At 38.1% G+C, this 24,377-nt stretch overlaps 1 protein-coding gene across 12 annotated transcripts in view; it reads right to left on the bottom strand.

The window, feature by feature from the left end:
• LOC126380251 (protein AF-10) overlaps positions 1–8,472 on the bottom strand; it is a 32,410-nt gene extending 23,938 nt beyond the window's left edge. For 7 of the 12 annotated variants that reach the window (XM_050029518.1, XM_050029527.1, XM_050029528.1 and 4 more), the window contains exons 1-9: positions 8,168–8,472; positions 3,903–4,039; positions 3,753–3,832; positions 3,473–3,637; positions 3,318–3,393; positions 3,101–3,228; positions 2,268–2,414; positions 943–1,033; positions 683–733 (exon numbers count right to left, since the gene is read on the bottom strand). In XM_050029518.1, coding sequence (XP_049885475.1) covers positions 683–733; positions 943–1,033; positions 2,268–2,414; positions 3,101–3,228; positions 3,318–3,393; positions 3,473–3,637; positions 3,753–3,832; positions 3,903–4,011 — 847 coding nt within the window. In that variant the 5' untranslated portion in view covers positions 4,012–4,039; positions 8,168–8,472. The remainder of the gene's footprint in view (positions 1–682; positions 734–942; positions 1,034–2,267; positions 2,415–3,100; positions 3,229–3,317; positions 3,394–3,472; positions 3,638–3,752; positions 3,833–3,902; positions 4,040–8,167) is intronic. The other 5 variants (XM_050029520.1, XM_050029530.1, XM_050029519.1 and 2 more) reach the window with 4 other exon arrangements.
• Positions 8,473–24,377: the final 15,905 nt, after the last annotated feature.

Raw genomic sequence — 24,377 nt, 5'->3', positions numbered from 1 at the left:
CTGGTCTGCGCGTGAATTTATTATAAGATGAAAAAAGTGCGGGTACTTATACAATAGATTTTTGGCATTCTACCTTGATTATAAGCATTTAATTTAAAAATAATACTGAACACACTTCTTCCACCAACACATCTTTATAAAGGGGTGTGCAACAATAACTTTTGGCTTTTGTTATTAGACTATTTTAGAAACAGATCAAACTCAAGAAACATCTTCTTATTCTCATCTTCTATTTGGATATTTTTTACGGAATTACAATAAGTAACGTCATATACTTACGTAATAACATCTTAATGAAATGTTTGATATTTTGTAATGTTAATTGTTTGATAAAACAACACGACATCAATACAAGAAGCTATTCGTACAACAAGGAGTAGGTACACCTGCATCGCAATGTTCATGCAAGACAATCATGTGTTCGTGAAACTGTCGCCCGTGCGGTATAAAAGTTTCAAAATACTTCATTGCAACTCTGTTTCAATAAATTTTCTAAACATGCCATCTCATGTTGGTAACATAATTTAACTCGTCAGATCCATGCATTCACTATCCATTAACTTATGAAAGTTCCATTGGACTGTACAGCAACATCGACAGTTTCACAGGAAATAAACAAACCACTCTATGAAGTGTCTACCATGCCACGACATCAACTACGTAAGAAAAATTGTAAACACACTTTTGTCTTTGTGTTTGCGCGCGGGCGCCGCTGGTGTCTCCACTTCAGGGTCTGTAGCCGACGGGCGAAGGCAAAAAGACCATTCGTTAGTCGCAATACAGTTAATATTACAAACAGTACTTCAATACAATTAGCTAAACTGTAAATACTCAAATATATGCGATAATAATGGGAAGTTGGGGAAAATGCTTGCATAAAATACAATGACATACCTACTTATATTTTTTATACATCTATGCTATTTTAATGATGGTACTCACCGGGCTGTGTGGAAGTTGAAGCCTTGGAAGTAGAGGGAGTGTTTTTCCCACCACCGGAGCCGCTAGCGTGGGCCGACGACTTGCGGCCGGGCTGCAGGGCAAACACCGCGGTTACTGATTTACGTCCATAGCTTAAAATATTTTTTCCTTGTTACTGGTGTGGTAACTGACAGTTGCCATAAAGATAAACGAGTACAATGCAAACGATTTTCAGTGTAAGTTATAAATAGTACCGACAATAGGGTAGTTTCCAACTAGTCAAATCAGTTACTTTTTTCTAAACGTCAAAACAAGAAATGATTATGGAATTTGTATGAAAAAGCCACCTGTGACGTCAGAGAATGCCGTCGTGACAAAATGTCGCACTTATTATTACATTTTTCTTTATTAAAATTCATAAATAAATTAAATAGAAAATAGAAAACTTTTTTGTCACCTTTAGATTTGCCTTTATTTAGTAATCAGAATTTCATAATTTATCTTTGACCTAGGAAACTACCCAATTGCGCGCAAGTTTATTGAACGCCCGCAAATATAAAATGCAACTACGAATTTACCTTAAATATTTAACTAAATTATTCATTTTAAGCTTAGGTCGTCAGCAAGCAGTTTTAGATTTAGGCCTGATTGTATAAACGAATAAACTGGCTAAGTGCTAGCCAGGAACATTTTTAACACAAACATTTTCATCTGAAAAGTTCATTGTTTTACTCTCGCCATCAATTGCTGACAAGGAGCATTATACCTCATCGTCAAAGGTACCTTTCAGTTCTGTTCCCATAATGCATTGAGGTGTGTCAAAGTATGAAGCTACGCATTGTAATTACAAGTAAGAAACAATTCGAACAAAGAATCCACTTAATTAAAATTGGCTAAATAGTTCAAAAGTCCGCACTATTAAAATGGTCGCGTATAAAACGCCTTTGCATTTTCAATATTGGATACAAACTTGTAGACATCGTCGGTGTATGGATGATATTCCACCAAGCTGCTTCCCTGCAGGTTGGCGAAAGTATAACTTCAACAGACATACATCTTAACGCATTGTGGAAACAAAATATAGCTATAAAAGTATCTAAGAATCAACTAAGTGTTGTGTACCTCGCTACGTTTGAGAGGTTCTGGTCAAAAAGTCCGTTCCTACCCGCAATATTTCACGAACATTAGGCAAAGATCTCAAAGATGATGATGATTCAGACTAAGACGTCATTGGGATCTACAAGACAAATGTCACAGGCGAATTAAGACATGTTAGACAAATTATTTTAGTGATTGATAGGTGTTGGTGGAGACACGATGGATATCAGCACTCTGCAAATACGTACCCCTTTCTTAGTGGTTTGGGTAGGAGTGGAGCTGCCAGGCTGGGGGGAGTTGCCGCCCTCCTTCTCGCCACCACTGGAGTCGCTGGACTGGCTGTCGTGGGACACAGGCTTGTAAGGCGGGATGGTCTTCACGTTACCGCCCTTTTTCTGCACACGACCAATTATGAAGTCCAAATCCGTAAGCAAACTATCATGTAATCTGTTTTTATTCAAAGATTTATTTCTTAATCCATCTTACACGTCAATTATAGATTAGTTGTAATTAACTATATTTATACAATAAAGCACTTATCTTTGGCATTTAGTTTGAGATGGTAGTACCCAGTCAGTGTTAACACGATCTTTTTATAAAGTTAACACTGACTTGTTTATGAATTTTGATAAAAGCATGGTGAAGTAAAACAATACTCGGCTGAATTCAACTTTTCAATGATTAATGTACTGAACATGTCTTCGGAAGACTGCGATCTTAGTACAGAATGCCGTAATAAGAACGAGTGATTCCTTTGGACTGCTATATCTGAGCCTTTTCGAAATCTGCCTGTGATTGACCAGGAATCGTCATAAAGAAAGAAAATTGTATTGTTTTATTCCACCATATTTGGTAACATAACCGCAGAATTTATTGCGTGACGACCTCTAGCCTAGTTGTTAACTTATTAAGTAGCATATTTTTATTTATAAATAAGAATGGAGTTATGGCGCCCACTCGTATAATTGGCAGTAGTATTTATAATGTTATCGTTGTAAATATTGAGATCCAACAATGGCTGAACAAACTCTGGTCTGGATCTGGAATTAACAATTCTATGGCTAAAAAAAGGAATACTTACACTTACAAGTTTCCCATAGTGGTGCTGGCAGTATCCGCAGTACTTGACATTGTCTAAATAGTTGCCAGCTTCCTCGCACAATAGACCCAGGCTTTGGGCACAAGTCACGTGAAATTGCTGTTTACATCCTGAACAATCAACCCAATATAATAATTTTACATCGATAATGATACCCATTATAGAAACAAGCAATTAGATCGTAATGATTTAAACTTACCCGACTTGTTACATTGCATACAAGCACCAGCAGTTGCCCTGTGGGCTTTATGTGAATCTTGGCAAATGTAGCATATCTGAAACACAAAATTAAACAATGTTATCCTAACCTAAGTAAATCAAAGAAACAGAATTTTGAGTGATTGTGCTACTTACTTTGGAAAAACGTTCCTGTGGAATGAGTCTCAGAACAATTGGTTCCATAGAGGTTACATTGCCAAATCTCACTTCGGGTATGTAGAGGGCGCATACCACGTGCGCCCAGCCGCCCGTGTCCGTACGTTTGAGAGCGCCCGATTTGGATGGGCATAGTTCACAACGCTGTAAGTAATACAACCAAGTTAACAAACCAACTCTCGCTGCAACAAATACGCGACCTATAAGATGCAGCGTCAAAATCAATATCAGGAGTGCAGATACAAAAACAAATACTTACAACTTTGATTTTAGCATCCGGACTTTCGCATTTCCTGCAATACCATGGACCAGTAGGCACAGTTACTATTCCATAACACGCTGAAAATAAAATTGATACTTGTAGTTTGAATTTATTTAATTCGAATGAGCATTTGGACACCTCCAATACCTTGATGAACTGCAACGGTGCAACCATTGCCGTCACAGTAGACGAGCGGGTTATCTGGCCAACCTCGCTCATCCGAGCAGACGCAGCAGCCACCTACCATCTCCTTCATGCTGAAGGAGGCATTCTTACTCTAAATCCTGTAAAATATTTTATCTTACTTATACTATTTCACAACTTAGACATTCAACAAGTACATTGAGGTGAACGGCATTTCCAGCAATGGTGATGATGGTAGCCCAGCAAATAATCATTTTAAATGTCAGCGCATTCCTTTATTAAAACCAAAATAGTAAAAGGACGAATACTGGAAAAATATTTTGTAGAGATGAGAAAATGGAGGTACAAACTGCGTTGATGTTGTGGAAACTAACGACTTGATGCACTTACAAGGAAGAAAAATAACAGACTTGTTTTAGGATTTACCAACACAATTAAATGAGAACATGTGAATTTAAATGTTACTTCAAATTGTACTTGTCCACTGAATGAATGTAGCACGGACACTACTGGCATTGCCGTATGTGGGATGCTGTTTGATCAAGTTAGCGTTCTGCGCACGGTCTTACGCTGGTCTAAATGCGTTTCAGATGGGTATTGATCTGCCGGTTGCCTAGCAAACCTACGGGTCGGGACTCACGCGGCGCGCATTACCTAACTACTACCTACGCTTTTCCTAGCTTAACGACTTTTGTATTTAATGCATATTGAATGCTCTTATTTAACCGACACTTGTTGCATGAGCTCAAAATCAAACAAACGAAAAAGCGAAATAACCGACACTCATCATTTTGTTACGCATTTTTAATGTATACAGCATACATAATATGCCTACCTAATTTAAGTAATTATAAAAAGTGATTTTTAATTGAATTATCTTTTAAATCAGTTGTACGTATAAAAAAGTCATCAACAGCATTTATATGTATCTATCTTTTATATGTAAGCCACTTAGACACCACAAATACATTTGATAATATATTTCCAATATTTATTTTGAATGAACCATTTAAGTGTTAATAAAATAAATAGATTTATCGCGTATATTTAAAGTAGATAAACTTTGGCTTTTACACTCGGAGAAGTAAGTATTTTAAAAATGACGACAAGATTAAAAAAGTACGCGCTGCTTAAGTTCATAACAAAAAAAGCGATTTCTAAGCGGCGGGCGATGCGGTGTGCGACGCGGCGGGCGACGCGGCCGGAGACGCGGCGGGCGACGCGGCGGGCGACGCGGCTTGAAACGCAGCGGGCGACGCGGCGGGAGACGCGGCGGGCGACGCGGCGGGCGACGCGACCGGAGACACGGCGGAAGACGCGGCATGAAACGCAGCGGGCGACGCGGCGGGAGACGCGGCATGAAACGCGGCGGGCGATGCGGCCGGAGACACGGCGGGAGACGCGGCATGAAACGCGGCGGGCGATGCGGCCGGAGACACGGCGGGAGACGCGGCATGAAACGCGGCCGGAGACGCGGCGGGCGACGCGGCGGAAGACTCGGCGGGAGACGCGGCGGGCGATGCGGCGGGCGACGCGGCCGGAGACGTCAATCGAGATTGAAACAATTAAATTCCACCTTCAGATTTCGTGCTACGAGAACTCATTGATTTAAAGTTCGTATATTATGACAGTTGTTGCGAAAGAACCGAATGAACAGCTGCGGTAACCGAAACGTGTGATGCAGCGGATGACACGGCAGGTGACGCGCCAAGAACCGCTATGTCACTGAACCGCGCCGCATCTCCATGAGATAACGCTTGACACGATATGTACGATAAAACCTATCCGGACCATGTCATGTTCATGTTATCAATTTAACGTAATAATCGAGTAAATATAACGAAACCCGCAAATTAAAGCTAGTAAGTATATGTACATATTTCAAATGTGCGAATTAAGGCCTTTTATTTGATACCCAACACATGCAACACACTTCAGTTTATGTCCTCTAGAGGGCGCCACATTAAATATTAAATTTACCTAGTGACACCTCATTTGTTAAATTCTGGCAGGTGGTTTAAAAGTTAGGTTGGAACAGACATGCATATGCACATACATCATACATTTAAACATACATAGCTGTCAAACACATAACCCTCCTTTTTTCTTCACCGAAGTCAGGTAAAAATTGTCTTCTATTAACTTCTTTCCCAACCCTTAATGTGGTGGTTCAGAAGTTTTTTCTATATGTCATGTTCAGATATTAAAATTAGTCATTTTTTGATGTGTTCGACCATATCATTGAAAAGTCAATATTTGGTCATATCATTGTCCATGATATGTGATTTAATAAAAACACGAATAGTTGATTCATTTCTAAGTTTAAAAATAATTTACCTAATTTAAAATAAATAAAATAATCAATACTAACAATATGGAAAATTTTACAATTAAATTGATTCATCGATTATAATATCAATCAAGTTTTAATATAATGGACACCAGTGCCACTGGCGGTGGATAATGTTACTAATTTTACAATATGATTGCCAATGTTTGGCCATATCATGAAGTAATTGTGTATTTAGTTGCTCATGTCATTAAACGTTTTGTGTTCATTGATCTGGCCAAACTACATTATGATGTGGCCAATGAGTCCACACACACACACACACACACACAGTCACACACACAGTCATTATGAGTGTGTGTTCTATTTCATAAAATGATCGATTTACATCATGAAATTCACAACATTCACATCCCATAATCTAACTCTATACCATTTTTTTACTCCCCAAGTCATCTGGAAGTTCTAACATTTTCATGAGTACTCGTGTAGTTGTAGAATAGGGTGTTTTATTTTTAATTTAGGGTGTTCAACCCTAGTGAACAATAAGATATTCGATAATTGATTTTGGTACGAGTAGATGTCTTATGTTTGTTTATTTATTTTTATTATAGATGGTCTTACGAGATTTGCAAACAGATTTTAAGTTATGGGTGCTCTATCTCTAACTAGGCTATCACACTGCCGTGTGTATAAATCAGCTCCAGACTCTTGGTGAGCTCTAGAGGAGGCTTATGAGGACAGACAATGATAACTTTCACTGAAGTTTTTTTACAAATAGCCTATCATCATCAATATAAAGCTATTACTGTGATTATTATAACGAAACATGTTTAGTTTTATTGAATAAACATTTTTTTTCTACCTATCATATGTGTGCAAAAGTTAAATGAAATAAAATTCTCTATTCAGATATGAATCTGTTCTTGTATTCCACCCCAAGCTAAACTCAGATGAAAAGGAAATTTATATTACAATCTATTAGATAGATTTTATACTTGTGACATTTCCACAAGAATAAATAGAAGTGAATATTAGAGATCTAAAATGTCAGCCTAGGTACTAAGTACATATTAGTATTTATAGTATCGAAGGACCAAGTGGAAGGCTAAGGAGAGGTTCGTACAGTATGGGGTGTAGTAGAAGGCTCAAACTGGGACTCTGTTTAATGAAAATTGACCCGTTCCTTAACTCTATATCTCTAACTAACCCTAAATAATGAAGAGGGGCAAGAGAAACATGATTTCAGAAAGAATTATTGCTAGTTAATTTTTTTGTATCATTGTATCTATGTGAATATCACATATTTGTCCTTATAAGATTGGTGCCTGCACTGTTAATTATTATTTACAGCTTCTTGAAGATAGTGTATTTTTTCCTTAAAAAGCTTATTCATGTGCGTTTTGTTGTCAGAAGGAGCATTTAGTCAAAAATAACTAAGCAGTGGTTGTTTTCTAACCTGCTATTGCAATAATCTATGATAATATTGTATAAGACCTTTTAAGAGGTGGTGGAGTGATTTTTGAGGACAAAATCCACCAATATACATACTGAAACACATGAGGCTAGCATAATGAAGCGTTACTATTGGTGATTTTTTTCACCGCTTTACATGCTCATACAGCTTGAATAACTTTTTGTCTTATCTACTTTAGATGATCTTTATACCTAAACAGCTGGTGACTTAACCCAATAAAGAACCCACAGAGTTTATATTGATCAATGAATTAAGTAAAATGTGTGTTGCTCATTCGCATCTTTACTATAGGTTACTAGCATTAAAATAATATTAGTTTTCCGTGAGAATATGTAGAGATGGTAGGTACGACAATGATTTCAGATGCATCTGTTACTGCAAATTCTTCAATATCACAATTCAAAAGAAGCTAAATACAATTTGAAGTATGAAGATGGAAATAAAGCTGCTGTGAACACCATGAAATGAGGTACAGCTTCCATCTAATTAATAAATATTTACCAAGAAAAAAACCATCCTTTCTTTGTGGAGATTATTCCGGCAACAATTCAGTCATACATTTTTAGTTTTGATTACCGACAAGCTTTTACCTCACCTGCTCCTAGCAACAACGTTAAAATGGAGTACTACACAACGAATAATCATTGAATAAACGAATTTTTTCTCAACCAAATCGCGTAACTGCTAACCACTTTAGGTACTAGTGCAACTATTGATTTTTATCCACTGTTGCGCCCACTGATATATTAATTTTACAAACTGGCTGCCATTACAACAAGCAAGCCATGTTGAATTCGCTTGCTGCATTTTGTTTTGTTGATGCACTATGCTCACTATTTGCTCAGCTGCTATAACTATATAACCGTCTATACATACAAATATATATCAAAACTATAAAGCGCTAAATAGGCTGAAAACCGATTAACAGTTTCTTCGATAAGATGCGAAACGTTTACGTACCATTTTATTAATTTATTCGATTTCTTTTTATAATTCATTATTAGGAAGATTATAAAAATAAATAAGAGCTAGAGAAAATAATGGAAAAGGGAAAATATTTTCTGTTATTTTATTATATCAAAGTTTCTTCAATTGGTATTGAATTGAGAATACTAAAAACGTGTATCCAAACACGCTGCAGCTTCCCTCGGTTCCCGCCGGTTCCCGCGCGATATATAAACTGCGAGTTGGACTCCCGCACCGAAAGGGAGAGAGTCGTAGGGCTCCACGTGGATAAAGTCGCATACGGACAGTTAGTAGGTATACGAATAAATTACTTTACTTACGTCAGCCTAAAAGAGCAGTAAAAAAGCGAAGTGTAAAATAAAACATAACTTCTGTATCTACCTACCAAGCTTTTTCGTAAAATAATATGAAAGGTTATGTTTGCGTTATACGTGGTTTACACCATGGGTTGAGACTTGACTTGAATCTTTGCTATGCTGGTGCGACACCCTAGCTATGCAGTAGTCCAACTCGCACCTGACCGATCTTTATTAATAATTTAATACTTAATTCATAATACAAATGGTATTGTTCTTAGATATCGCAGTCGTTGTTGGAAGTTTTATCTCTTTTTTCACGTGTCTAGTTTACTCACGCGCGCAGTCCCTAACGGGATGGTCAGAGACACTAGTAATCAAAGACAACTTATACCTATTTTTGATACGAAGTCCTATGACGGTAGAGTGGAACTTCCGCGCAATCCATACTGGCGCACCATAGGAGAGCACACAATATATCCCTTCTGTCGGTTTTACGACATGTTCGGAAAGATAGGCAGCAGAACGTGTTCTATGAGTTTGATAGAAGTCAGTAGTCAGTACCTATACCTACTCAAGTTCTTAAGTTAGCAAACTCTTGACGAACTGTGCTGGCTATCAGCGTAGATGCCACCATCAATTAACCAATTTAGCAGTGTAGTAGGGTACCTACGCTCCATTTCCATTTCTCCTCAGGTTGCCGAACAGAGGTTCCTATAGCAGTTGTGTATCAATGTTCCTATATCATAACACAAGCTAACGACTATATCCTCGATTACATAACGGCCTCCGTGGTCTAATGGTTGAGTCTTGGGCTTACAATTTTACGGTTCTGGTTCCGTACCCAGGTTGGGCAAATATCACAAAAATCACTTTGTGAGCCTTGGTTTCGCTAGGACATTGCACATTGATCACCCGATTGTCCTAGTAAGATGATCCGTGCTTCGGAAGGCACGTTAGGCTGTTGCTCCCGGTTACTACTTACTGATGTAAGTAACGTAGTCGTTATATGAGTCATGTCAGGGATCTTTGGCGAATCAATAATAACCCTAGTTGGTGACTTATTGTAGATTTGCCACGTCAAAAAAAAAAAAGATGATTTACCAGCTAGATAAATCAAGAAGAAGACGACTACATCCCAATTGGTATAGTCAGAGGTACAACCATCGCAAGATGAACTGAGTACCCACGCGTCAGCGAGCTCTCTGCCTGTTAGACCAACGTGATAGGTGGTCCTATGTCATGCTGTAGGTACCTATATACTTTATATAATTTGTTTATATCCTAGTAGTCAGAAATATCAGATTTTCTCTCATCTACAACACCTCCGACGTGTTAGATCACGAACACACGAAATGTGATCCCCCGTTTGATGGCTATGACACGCCCGGGCGGATTAAATGCTATGGCAAACACTTCTAATGCGCAGTAAGTAGGTATATTTTATTGTGATAGCTACAAGTTGCGAGTACCTACGTCACTGCTAATAAGTAGCCAAATATTTTTAAAATTTTTTCTTCTACTAACACGAGATCTAATAAGGGACTTTCCAGGATATGATCCCCAAAAAATTAAGATGGCGCTGTCGAAATTTAACGTGATAATTACCTATTTTAATACAATGTTATGGCAGAAGCATATCTTCTTATATAAATATATAAAAATATAAGTATAATAGGAGAAACTGATTAATTGACATATCAACGCACAGCCTAAACGGCTAAACGTAGGCACTTGAAATTTGGAAGGGACGTAGCTTAGATAGCGTAGAGGTGCACTAAGAAAGGAATTCCCGGAATTCCCACGGAAACGGAAATTAGCGGGAAAATCCTTTTCTATGAAAAATCTAAACCACTCAAGTTAGACGTTTGAAATTTGGCATGCAGGTACCTTAGTAAACTTAAAGCTTAGTTGCAACAGGATATTGCAAAATTCCCACGAGAACGGGAGTTAGCGGGAAAAAAATGTTGTATGAAAAAATCTAAACTGCATAAGTTAGATGCTTGAAATTTGACATGCACTCCCACACACACAAAGATCTCTCTTTTATAACACGCCACGCGAACGAAGTCGCGGGCAAAAGCTAGTATAAAAATAATTGTTGCTTGATATTTGGATCACATATAAGGATGGGGTTGATGGGGTTGGAAATCCACCTCTTAACTCTCGCGATAGAAGAAGAGAGAGAAGATGTATGTTGCTACGAGTACCTATATTGCTTCTCTTTATTTTATTCAGAATAGGAAAATGTAAGAGTCTTTTTGTAAGTATTTGTTTTTATTTTGGTCCAATAAAGTGTATTTGTATTGCATTGCAATTGTGCCTGGGTGTAATAAATAGGCTCATCATTCGTACCCAAAAACAAAGAAAAAAGACGCATACGTCTGTTATCCTTGAAATTAGATGGTTAAACGAAGGAAAATTTTGACAGTACCGTCTACATATATAGTTTTTCTTTAAGGAACGAAACCTGAAAAGTCCCGTACTCTCGTATTTGAAATGCGACTACTAAGTGGGGATCAACATTATAGTCAGTTGCTATCTACCAGATCCAACTCCAGGGCAACAAGCAAGTTAGGTTTGAATCAATGTACAAGTAGATACACCTCACACAACACACGCACACACACACACATACACACACACACGCACATAGCAAGTTGCATTTTACCTTAACTATTAATTATTATTATTTTTTTATTGATAACTTGATATTATTCAAATTTTAAATATTATAACAATATTCATTGTCAGCACCCTCACTTTTGGCTTTTGCATACAACTTTTAGATGGTAGCTGGTATCCTTAGCTCAGTTTTAAAACTTTTAGGGATAACAGCCGACTCATAGCAATTATGTCACAGCCTGTAACTACATATTTTATAAATGTAAACAAATATTGTCATATATTTAAGGCTTTAATGGTACAAAATAAAGAAAGATATATTAATGTGCCTACCTACTTAGCTTGGCTTTACTTGTAGATATACCTTATTTTATGCTTGTAGTATCTTAACGTTGTTATGTTGTCACCTAGAGGCCCGAGTTGCTGTTTGGTTGTCACAAATTGTTTGTAATGTTATTAATTTTATGATATTATGACAGGCCGCTGCTATACATTGGTACCTACATTATAAACAACCTTCAAAACTTCTCAAATAAAAGCTACGCCTACAAAGTGATAAAGAATAATAGAACTCCTGATCTGAAAATAGGTATATCCTGGCAAGCTCCGGACTTTCTCCCGTGTGACGTCAGCTGGGAAGCAGACAGAGAGGCGCCGCCGGCGCCATCGATTCGGCTGCTCATTCAATGTCAGCTCCAGGCTGGCACCCGGCTACCCTCCCGTATCCATCCCCCTAAATAAACAAATGACGTTCATGTGACGCACGAACTACTGGTACTTACTTTATTTGTGTACTGCACTTTGGGTAGTAAGTATAACGTTTTTATGAATTGACGTTATGATGATCGGCTGCGTCCATCTTCGCTGTCTTTGTAGTTGTTTGCATATCTACCCGCTGCCCTGCGCCCAATAGCGTCTTTACGTAATACGTTACAATAAGGAGCACGCACGATATACAAGGTACCACTTCGTCTAGTACCTTTACAACTCACACTTCAGAATTTGAATATTTTCACCCCTTTCGGGGAGCACCCCCGCTGACGTCACTATACCTGAAGTTGCTCTACTTTCCTATTCCAAACATTCGATAACAAAAGAAGCAAAAGTAAACCTGACGCTTGTGAAATAGGGTCTGGAATTGAATGTAGGTAGGTACAAATATTTCTTGCTCTTATGGAATAAATTTAGAACTTAGGTATGCCATTTTTTACTGCAATACCAAACTCTATGATAATTAATTTATCATACAAGTAAGTTTTGAGTGCACTTGAATTCGTAAAAAAAAATATATTGTATAATCAACGAACTATTGATGACTGCTTGTAAAATAGCACAGATGATACTTACTTACCTATCTACTTACTCGTATATATTTATGAATTTTTATATGAATTTGTACGAATATTAATGTACTTAGTTTACTACCAATCTGCGATTCTGGGAATATTCCATTATAGGGTGGTTAAAATGGCCATATCGAAGCAATTCATCTAAGAAAGCAATATTGCTATTTGACATTTGTTTGCATTGCGCATTTACTTTTATATGCGCAAATGTCAAATTGCAACATTGCTTTCTTAGATGAATTGTTTCGATGTTGCCATTTTAAGTGTTAATTAGTCAAGATTGTATTTAAGTATTTATTATTTTTTTAAAAGAACGTCTAGGGCCCTGTGTCGAGGTTTTTCTTGCAGCTTCTTTTCCCCGGCTATACAGGTTGTGAGAAGCTGCAGTAGTTTTAGGCGGATGAGACGTTCGTTATGTAAAAATTGACGATTCAAAGTGTAACTATGTTACCTACTGAATAAAGATATTTTTGAATTTCAATTTCAATTTGAATATGATGTGCCGATTAGTCGCAATTCGGCTCGGGAAGACGGCCAATAATTCTGTGAAGTAAAAAAAAAAAACTGTGTGATCCAGGACTGACCACCCACATCAGTTAGCAAGTTCGCCCTCCACGTGCCCCCGCTTCTTGGCTAACTGGCCAAACAATTTTGTTATTTAAAAACTAACAATTATTACCCGTGGCCAGGTGAAAAAAATGGACTGCGCAAATAAAACGTCCAACATGTCTACACCGTGCAAAAAGATGGCACGTGTGTCTAGCCAAAACGAGGAGCTAAGCATTTGTTTTTGCTACTATTTAATCTACAGCCATAGAGGCGGCCAATCAGCTCGCGATAACAAACACTTCAGAACCCCGATACCGACCCCGCCGGCGTGGTCGACGATTTCCCTCATTCAGCGCTTATCGCTATCGACCCACTAGGGTCGATTGATTCTTTCAAATATTATCCTCTCAGACGACGCCCTGAGCCGAGGTTCGTGCTTAACTTAGCACCCTCAAGCCTGTTGTTGTCTTAAATTTTGTACCGGGTGAGAGCCCTTAGCGCTCCCCATTTGTCCGGCCAAATAGTTAATGCCATTTGCGACAAATCTGCAATCTCTCTCTTTATTTAAGAGCTGCGCTCTTGTCGGTGAAGTAATCGTCTCCATTTTCATTACCTACTCCATAGACAGGGCGTGTAGAACGGTGGTTGCCCCAATCGCCTTCCATTCCGCAGTAGGCCGACCAATTTCTCAATTTTTCGATTTTGTGACGTAGCGAGTAGGCGCCGCTACTTCAAAAGCGCACCCCTGATGCCGGGCAGCGGCGGTATCAGTAATGGTTGGAGGCCGAGGAAATGGATTCTGGTAGGGCTCTAGCTAGAACAGCACAGATTGAGAAATCTGCAATAAGTCACATTAAACAAGGGCTACGAGATAAAAAAAATATTTTTATCATAAAAAGTGTGGGTATAGTATAGAACTACACACTTTCAAGGACGCAAATGAAAACTTAAAATATTTTGTAAGCTAAAATATTGTCGCGTGCATTGGCCAGTCTTTCTAAGTTAGGTTCTAAGTAGGTCAGCAATCAGTTTCTGCCAAGCAATGCACACAGTACTACACGCATAGAATGAAGGATACACTATACATAGTACTAATGTACGTACCTACTGAAGTAGGTACCTACCTACCTCTCGATGCAAAAGACCGAGTATCGCATTCCTAAGCGCAGAAGTGCTGTTTTGTTTTGAACTGACGTGCGTGTTATGAGTGTGATGTAGGTAAGTGCAGCTATCTGGATAGTATACAAGTGTAACGAACACGTCATGGCAATTTAATTTAATTATCTTACAATTGGGTAGTTTTCTAGATAAATTATGAAATTCTGATTACTTACTAAATAAAGACAGATCGAAAGGTGACAAGAAATGTTATCTTTTTTCTAAACTTATTTATGAATTTTAATAAAGAAAAATGTAAAATTAAATGCGACATTTTGTCACGTTTTTCTATGACGTCACAGATTGCTTTTTCATACAAATTCCATCGTTTAGTAAGAAGTAACTCATTTGAGTAGTTGGAAACTACCCTGTTATTACACACACTCTATGAAAACTTAAGCATTGACAGACGTGTATCCAGAATTGTGTTTACAGCAGATGAGTCAGTGAATACGACACACCCATTTGAAGAGGTGATGTAATGAAACCTATTGAAATAATGATAAACCTGATAAGGCTTTATAGGAAAATCACCGCGTTAGTGTGACGACACGCGTGCTGTAAGTTCAATTCGGTGAATACCTATACTTACCTATACCTATCTTCATAAGTATTTGATATAAAATTCGGAAAAGATTTCGGGCATGGTGAAGAAGTTTATTTGATTATGAAATTATATTTTGCTGAACGAGAAAACATAGAGATTTTTCTTTTCGCAAATTCAATCTAATCTTCTTCTTTCGTGTGGGTTGTGAGGTGAATTACCAATCCCATCAACCCTGGTGTCAGGGTTATTATTGAGTTGCCAAAGGCCCCTAACATGGCTCATGAAACGACTACTAACTTACATCTTAACGGCTTAACGTGCCTTTCGAAGCACGGATATTCTTACTTTCAGACAATCAGGTGATCAGCCTGTAATGTCCTAACCAAACCAGGGATCACAAAATGATTTTTGTGATATGTCCTCGCCGGGATTTGAACCCGGGACATTCGAATCGTGAGCCCAACGCACAAACCACTGGACTACAGAGGCCGTTATATAATGTAATAACTTAGGTATCTACATTGAATTCAACCGAAACCAACAGGACATTCAACCCCATAGGGTTGGGGGTTCTGTGTACTTACCAAGTTATTTTCATTGAAATAAGTATCGGCGCTGATTCCGGTACACATCATCTAAGTTTATTTTAAGTTATACCTTTCCTTTTCGGCGAATGAGAAATAGACCGGTATAATTTAAAATAAAATTAGGATGTGTCTGTAGGAATCGGAGGCATGTAAATTAGTTATACCTATTATATAAAAGTGCGCTTATAGACGGTAAGTGCCCTAAGTTATTACGAATTATCTTACGATTTTAGTTCACGAATTGTTTATGAAATTACGCGTATTTACTTAGTAAGGATAGACAAGGACTCTGTGACAGATACCTACTAATATAATTTGGCGTAATCGTGTGGCGCCGCCGGCGTCAGTCAGCGAATACCGCATAGATAGTCACAACAACACAGTCATGAATATAATACCGGCAAGGTGCAAGTCATTCTCACACGTGATATTTGTGTTGTGTTTAACGAAAAATGAGTTTTCTTTTCTTTAAGTTCAGGAGCCTTCGCTCGAGCAACCTTCCGAATACATCCCACTTAGGCACGGTACTGAAAAGTATCAGCGTCCGAAGGATGTACTTAATATACGATTCCGACGACCCGATTACTCTAGCCAGGTGGGCAACTGGGCACCCTCAGGCCCGTTGTCTTAAAACGTTGTACCGGGTGAGAGCCTTCAGCGCTCCTCATTTGTCCGGCCAAATAGTTAATGCCACCTGCGGCAGATCTACAATAAGTCACGACAAAAAAAGCCCGAGCAACCCTCATAAAAATCCCACTTTGGCGGCAAGAAATGCTAAAAAGTAAAGCTCAGACCATGAGGTTTTTTTCTAGGCTACGTACCCCAAAAATAATATAGATGGCGTTGTCGAGATTTCATGTGATAAATATATACTTATATATTTTCTCATTACTAGGGTACATAGTTAGGTTAGGTTATTGCTTCTCTTTAGTTTGATCAGAATAATGATGGGTGGAAGATGTAATTGCCTGGGTGAAAAGGGTCATCATTTATATTAAAAAAACAAAGATAAAAAATGCTTATGTCTGGTATCTATGAAATTAGAAGGTGAAATGAAGGAAAATCTTTACAGCGCCATCTAAGTGTATTGTTCTTGAGGAACATAGCCTGGAAAGTTCCTCATTGATGTTGAAAAAATCTATAAATGCTAATTGCAACTGTAGGTAAATATTAGGTCAATATATCGCGCCACGTGATTACTAAACTTGTCTGTTCAAATAAATTAGTCATTCATTCATTTTGACTCATTGCACAACCCCTGAAGTCTCCGTTTATTATCATTAGCCAGCTTAAATTATAAGTAGATAACGAAATATTCTAACCTACTAAACTAGTAGAATCCAGTTTGTGGGATCGGATTGATTGAGACTTACTTACAATATACCACCGTGATGTTTATCATAATGTGAACCTCGTAAAGGTATTTTACCTACTTACTAAAAATGTACGAATCATAATTTTTAGCATCCTGAACAAAAACTCGAAATCCGTTGGTGAGACTGTCCTTTGTTTAGCTACCTGATTGTATGATTTAAATAAGTTGATTCCGGGCTTCGGCACGTTAAGCCGTTGGTCTCGCGCTATTCCAACACGTCCACCAACCCGCATGCTGGGGTCGCGTAGTGGATATGCATACCACACTTCAGGACCCCGATACCGACCCCGCCGGCGTGGTCCACGATTTCCCTCATTCAGCGCTTATCGCTATCGACCCACTAGGGTCGATTAATTCTTTCAAATATTTTTCCTCTCAGACGACGCCCTGAGCCGAGGTTCGCGCCCAACTGGGCACCCTCAGGCCTGTTGTCTTAAACGCTGTATCGGGTGAGAGCCTTCAGCGCTCCCTATTTGTCCGGCCAAGTAGTTAATGCCATCTGCGGCCAATCTACAATAAGTCACGTCAAAAAAAAGATATGCATACCCCCTTCGGTGGATTATGGAGAGGCCTGTGCCTAGCCACTACTGGGACTCACTGGGGCTCAGTTTGAGCATTTTGTAGTTGCGCAGTGCTGAAGATTTACAGCATTTAGAGCAGCCTTGAAATAGCACTAATGTTAATGCACTACGCTATTGTTTTCTTCTAACAGTGAAATTTTCCTCACAGAACAAACATCCCACGTTGTGCGTTGTTGTTGCACGAGCTTTTGTACCTATCACGTGTTCTCTACGTGATGCCAATCTGATGCTGCCGGCTATAATTAGATACCTTTAGATAAGCTGTGTAATCATTGCTAGATGATAAAACATGCTTAACCTTGTTTAATTTTCTGAAATATCAATAGGCTACTTTTCAACTAGTCAAATCAGTAACTTTTCTAAACGTCAAAGCACGAACTATGGAATTTGTGAACTATGAAAAAGCACACTGACGTCATAGAAAAACGTGATAAAATGTCGGATTTATTATTACGTTTTTCTTGATTAAAATTCATAATTAAGTCAAATAGAAAAATTAAATATTTTTCATTCGTTTTAGATCTGTCTTTATTTAGTAATCAGATTTTCATAAATTATTTTGAACCTAGTAGTACACGACCCAATTAGTCACTGTTTCTTAACACGTAAGTTCAATTTCGTCGCTTTATAAATGATAAAAACCCTTAGAGGCGCCTTTTTGAAAAATCACATACGGACGTGGTTTTGTAACAAAACCTAGTTTCAAAGCAGTTAAAATTTTAGACTCAATTTGAAACGAAACTAACGGAATGAAATCGAATGTTTCTTATTGAAAGTCATCACACCCAAATCCCCTGGTAGTTGCGGCTTCCCGTTTAGGGACGGTACTGAAAAGTATCGGCGCCCGAGGGACGTAATATACGAGCTCTCAGCGCTCCCCATTTGTCCAGCCAAATAGGTAGTCAAATTGCGGAAAATCTACATAGTCATAAGCGACTTAGGGGACATCTCGTTCCAGTCTTAAACTGGGCCCAGGGGCGAGTTTGTCTCTTACACTTGTGTCTTATTTCCTATTTTTCGAGGCAGCATCACGTAGGGCTCAAGAAACCCCTAGAAAATAATCAATGGTATAATCGTCCCAACAACTGAATCGTAGTGGGCCCATTTACCCATTATCAAATTAGAAATGGGCAAACTCGCCCCTGGGCTCAGTTTAAGACTGGGACGAGATGTGCCCTAAGTCCTCGTGGAAAAAAGGAAGTTATTATCTCGCTAGCGTTATCCCGTGATTATGTCCCCACCGGGATTCGAACCCGGGACCTCCGGATCGTGAGCCCAACGCTCAACCTCTGGACCACGGAGGCCGTGACCACCAAGACACCTGTTTAGGCTTGTTATTAAGTAGTACGTTTGTTATTGTAATAAGTAGGTATTCCTAAATATTATCATAGATGAACAAACGTAGGTGTTTCCCCGTAGGTAATCTTTGTTTACGAAAGTTTTACCCGACTACGCGACGTAAAGGAGGGTAATGTGTTTATTGCTGTTGGTGCTAAAATTCATCGACAAATCGCCTAATATGTCCGTCACGGCTAACACGACGTGCTACTTAAATAGACTTCTACAATAAGAATGAGATGATAAATAGCATGGTTTCCTTGCTTTTATGGTTCCGTAGTCAACTAGGAACTGTCTGTCTGTCTGTACCGGGTGCGCCCCTCATTTGTTCGGCCAAGTAGTCTGTGCCATTACGTCGCCTTATAATGAAAACCAGGGGGGTTAAAATGGCCACATCGAAACAATTAATCCAAGAAAGGAATATTGCAATTTGACATTTGTTTGCATTGCGTGCTTTAATTTTATATGCGCAAATATCAAATTGCAATATTGCTTTTTAAATTAAATGCTTCGATGTGGCCTTTTCAACCCCCAAGTAAGTAACAAACAATAAAAATTTACTCGGAATTAAATTGTTTGGAAGAAAAAAGGAAAGTCACATCAGAATGTGATGTTTAATAATAATAATAAGGGGCCTCTAAGTGTTGGCTTTTCGGCCCCACGTACGCGTTCCAAAAGTCTGGGGCTCCATAGGCTCGAGATATGGAAACGACATACAAATAATAAAAAAGTTAATTTAGGTAAAACCTTCGACACACATATATCTACATTTACAACATTAAAATATGTAATACACACATTAAAAATCAAAATAAAACAACATAAACTGCCTATATACGTCCCACTGCTGGGCACAGGCCTCCCCTCAATCAACCGGAGGGGGTAAGGAGCATACTCCACCACGCTGCTCCACTACGGGAAATCAAAAATCAAAATAATTATCTTTAATTATCTTTCAAAATGGTGCTTATGTGGCTAATCTACAAAAACTGTGTCTGTAATCTGGATGTCACTCTGTAAGCCCTACCCTACATATTTCAGCCCTAAAATTTGTAATAACCCGTAATTAAAACTTACCAAACGGAATGTCTGGTACTCGAGAAATTATCGTTCTGATGGAGAGTGACAGCGATCTTATACAGGGTGTTAGTGACATTGTAACAAATACTAAGGGGGATGATTCTGACCATGATTCTGAGTTAATATTAAGTGGAATTGTCCGTCGCAAAATACATGTTCTTTTTAATTTTATTAAATTATTTAAAATTCTATACTTTTGCAATGGAAAGTTCCCCTTGGTATTAACCCAGAATAATGAGCTGAATCATCCCCCTCAGTACTTGTTACGATGTCACTTACAAGTTACACCCCGTACCAGTAATACAAGTAGCTATACAAGTAGGTGGTACATATATGGGTGTTATTGATAGCTTAACAAAAACCGAGGAAAATAATTCAGACCATGATTCTGAGTTGATTTTATTTGTCGGAAAATTCATAAGAATTTTATAGTGCTTTATTTAATTATTTTCAGTTCCATACTTTTGCGACGGAAAATTCTACTTGATATCAACTCTGAATTATGGTCTAAATCATCCCTCAGTTTTAGTTACGATGTCACTAACACCCTGTATAGGTACGTTCCATATAACTTCGTCCGTCTGTGGCGACAATAGGTAATTAGGAATATGACGACCAAGCCAGTGAGAACGGTCACTTAGGGTAGAGTGCAGGGAGGCCACTCCTCCGAAAATTTGCTCTTCAAGGGGTTAAAAACATTACAGAACACTGACAGTCGGATAAAAAGCCACATCGAAGCAATTCATCTAAAAAGCAAAGTAAGTGCGCAATGCCAACAAAAGTCAAATAGCAATATTGCTTTTTTAGATGAATTGCTTCGATGTGGCCTTTTTAATATTTATAGAAAACAGTTCCTCCAAGAAATAAAGTTATTACGATAGCACAGTTACCTACTGATTATACTACTTTGTTATGTTAGTTATCAAGGTAAAACCCCGACAATGATTTTAAACTTTAAATCCATAATAGTATTTTCCTATGTAGGTACGTATGTAGCTGAAGTTTTCCGTTCGCATTGAATATACCTACTTATCTTCAGATTTGCAGCCAAATGAATTATTTCTATCACATAAACGTGACAAGGAAAATGTGTGTTGTTAATTATCTATCCATCACTCAAATAATTCACGACTCGTTAAAATAAAGTTATCTATAAGGACAACTAATGGGTTCTGGGGTAGACATATCTGTCGGGCGAAGCGTGAATTTAGGCCGTTACAATTCTGTTGGCGAAAATGAATGCGCTTTGAGGAACTTAGCGTGTTGAGGAAATCCTACTAGCTAGTAATGTTGTAAGGTCAATAACCGCCTTCACTGCAAAACTTTCATAAAGCACGCCTGCCTGTAATACTTTCGAATACCTTTCCTTTCGGAGTTATAAAATTTCCACGCGATTCCTATTGCCGCATTCAAAGATACTTGTAATATTTGGAACTTATTGAAAATACTGCTCTAGCTAAAAATGAAATCATATAAGTTTACGTATGTGCCATGCACTTATCTCAGTTTTAAAGTATGTATAGGTAGTGCTGATTGGAACATCGATTGATCCTTATCATTAGCACCGCGACGTGCTAACATTCGAGTACGTATACATTGTTTCGCATGATGCTTTAAATTGTATGACGGTTCAATTTGCAACTTGACCATCCTTATAAAGTCCATCTTCAGTGAAGACCGCTACTCACAAATTTATGCTACTGCGCAGTCCAATTAAATTAAGATCTGAGCAATATTGACTAACGATGATGGAAAAATATCTTTAAGTACATTAGGTAGGATACATATTTTTGTCAAGTAACGTTTACTAAATTAAAATCGTATGAAACTATAGAAAACTAAAAAAAAATATTCTTCAACGTGACTTACTTCAGGTTAGAAAACTTACATTTTCATTGCATACTTGTAAAATTCAATTATAAGGGTTTTACGTGTCGACCAAGTGAGAATAAATTTTTCTTTGCACGTAATAGAATTTTTCAGTTTCTAGAAAACAATTCTGAAGTTTTTAATTGGAAGACTTCGCAGTGGTCACAATCATGAAAGTCTTAGAAGTCACAATAGTGAAGCCCTCGAATTATTTAGAAAGTCATTTTAACTGAGAAAGTAGTACCTACCTGTTAGAATTTTCTTACTTCGTCGGTACATAGGTAAAGATTTATCTACTACTGCTAGTATCGTATGGGTTGTGAGGTGAATTACCAACCTCATCAACCCTGGTGTCAGGGTTATTATTGAGCCACCTGACATGGCTCACAGACGCTTGTCTAGTATGTATAAATAGACAAATACTTAATAGGTACATGACTCCACGCAGCTTCATTCTGGTGCGGGGTGTCGTATCATTCAGCCAGACGAACACAGTTACTTTTGGTCTTTCATAACAGATGACTTCTGTCGACAGTGAAAGATCATTTTCAAGGGGTGAGAACCCTCTGCGCTCCTCATTTGTCCGGCCAAGTAGTCACCCCAAAAAAAAGACAATGAGGAAAATAATGTACGATAATCTGCAAAAGTCCAATCAGTTTCTTGCACAGGAAATCTCCATTAACAGGTTGCACTTAAGACCTCCTGGTTACATGTCGTTTCTGTAATAGACCAAAAAGACTTACAAAACATAAATTTTATAATTATGACAAATAATTAATGGTTCATAACTTCTCCACTGTTTCGCTGGGCTCAGTGACTCAATTTTTCCTCTTTGATTGTACTTTTTATTTACCATTCTGTAACCTACTTTTAACGATGTTTTGTTACTTACTACGCGTATTGTTTTGTCTTAGCTTATGATTTTTAGGCTTTATTCACAATTAATTCTGAGTTCCGTTAGTATCGTAAACCAAATCATAACACCAATTTGTGGTAATCGTACTTACTAATAAAATAAGTCATGAATTTAATGTAACACACAATTTGACGTATTTTCAGTTTAATATAATGTATACTTACTTAAATGCAAATGAAGTACGTATTTATTCATTTATGGTAAGGGGACGATCGCAAAACATTTCAGTGGCGCCATATGATTTCGAATATGAAAGCTATTTCAGGGTCAGTCGTAACGAGGATTTTAATGTCGAAATGCTCATAATCTTGCCGATTCATGATCAGTTAAGCCGTCTACATTACAATAAATTTAATGCAAGCCTTGCCACTCAGAATAACACTGTTAGCTTTACAGAATGCAGGAATTTTCCCAGTTATAATATCTATCGTAACGGCAAATTTGAGTACTTCCGAGAAACTCGTGTTGTAGTGTTTGATCGCTGTAATCCTAATATAAATATTTATTTACCGTTTGTGCCTCTGTGGTCAGTCAAAGAATTTATTGTTTACCACGTTATTGTCCATACATTTTGAAAGTAACGCTTTCCGATGAATGCTTACTTGTCGCCTATGCCACAGCTAGCTAGGAGATTTCCATTGGATTCACTCCGCGTTAGTATGCACGTAAACAATAAAAAGTTTATGATTCTATACTTGATTCGCAATAAATTCTTGTTTAGATGAATAAGGAAGCTATAAACTTCTGTTTGGCTGTATTTGGACTTAGGTCGTTGATTTTAGTTGTTTATATCCAGATTCGTACAGATAGGTAGGCACCATACACTTGACTCAGACATTCATAACGGTACCAAATAATCAAGCATTGTACCTACTTCAGTTCATGATTGCTTCAGATTTTCAAATGTGATTGAAGGTCTCGTGAATTTGTTCGATGAAAGACAAGGTTCGAATACTGTACCTACTTATTGAATAACGTTGTGCAATTTTTCTACCTGCTTTTATGAATGGATTGTTGTCTCGAAGCACCTCTTCTAAAATAAACGCTCTACATAATAGGTACGATGATGACGACAGCGAAAACGTCACGACATAATGGTAGTTTTTTTTGTATTGACATCGTCTGTCAAAGGACAGGTAGAAAGGAACTAAGTTCATTTTACACGGAGGTTTACAGAATATGCTCGAAGTTTTTAGAAGACCCACGAATCCTCTAGATACAAGCAGTACTTACCTAAATGCTGGTAATTAATTTAGTACCTTAAAACGACTTAATGACGTGGCGAAACCTATTTGCTTAGTATTGTGAAGTAGTTGTTGACGTTATGACGACTAGTTGATACGTTTTAACAAGTTTTCAAGGGTCCAGATTGGAGGATGGAGAGTGATTTGAAGAATCAGAGCAGTGATAGGAGCGTGGAGGCCAGGGTCGGCGTCGTCGGTTGCGGCGACGGCGGCATGTGACGTCGTGCCGCCACC

This window comes from Pectinophora gossypiella, chromosome Z (assembly GCF_024362695.1).
Source record: "Pectinophora gossypiella chromosome Z, ilPecGoss1.1, whole genome shotgun sequence".
NCBI classification, from domain to species: Eukaryota; Metazoa; Arthropoda; class Insecta; order Lepidoptera; family Gelechiidae; genus Pectinophora; species Pectinophora gossypiella.
Note: the sequence above shows the minus strand (reverse complement) of the source record. Positions and strands in the feature narration are given on the sequence as shown.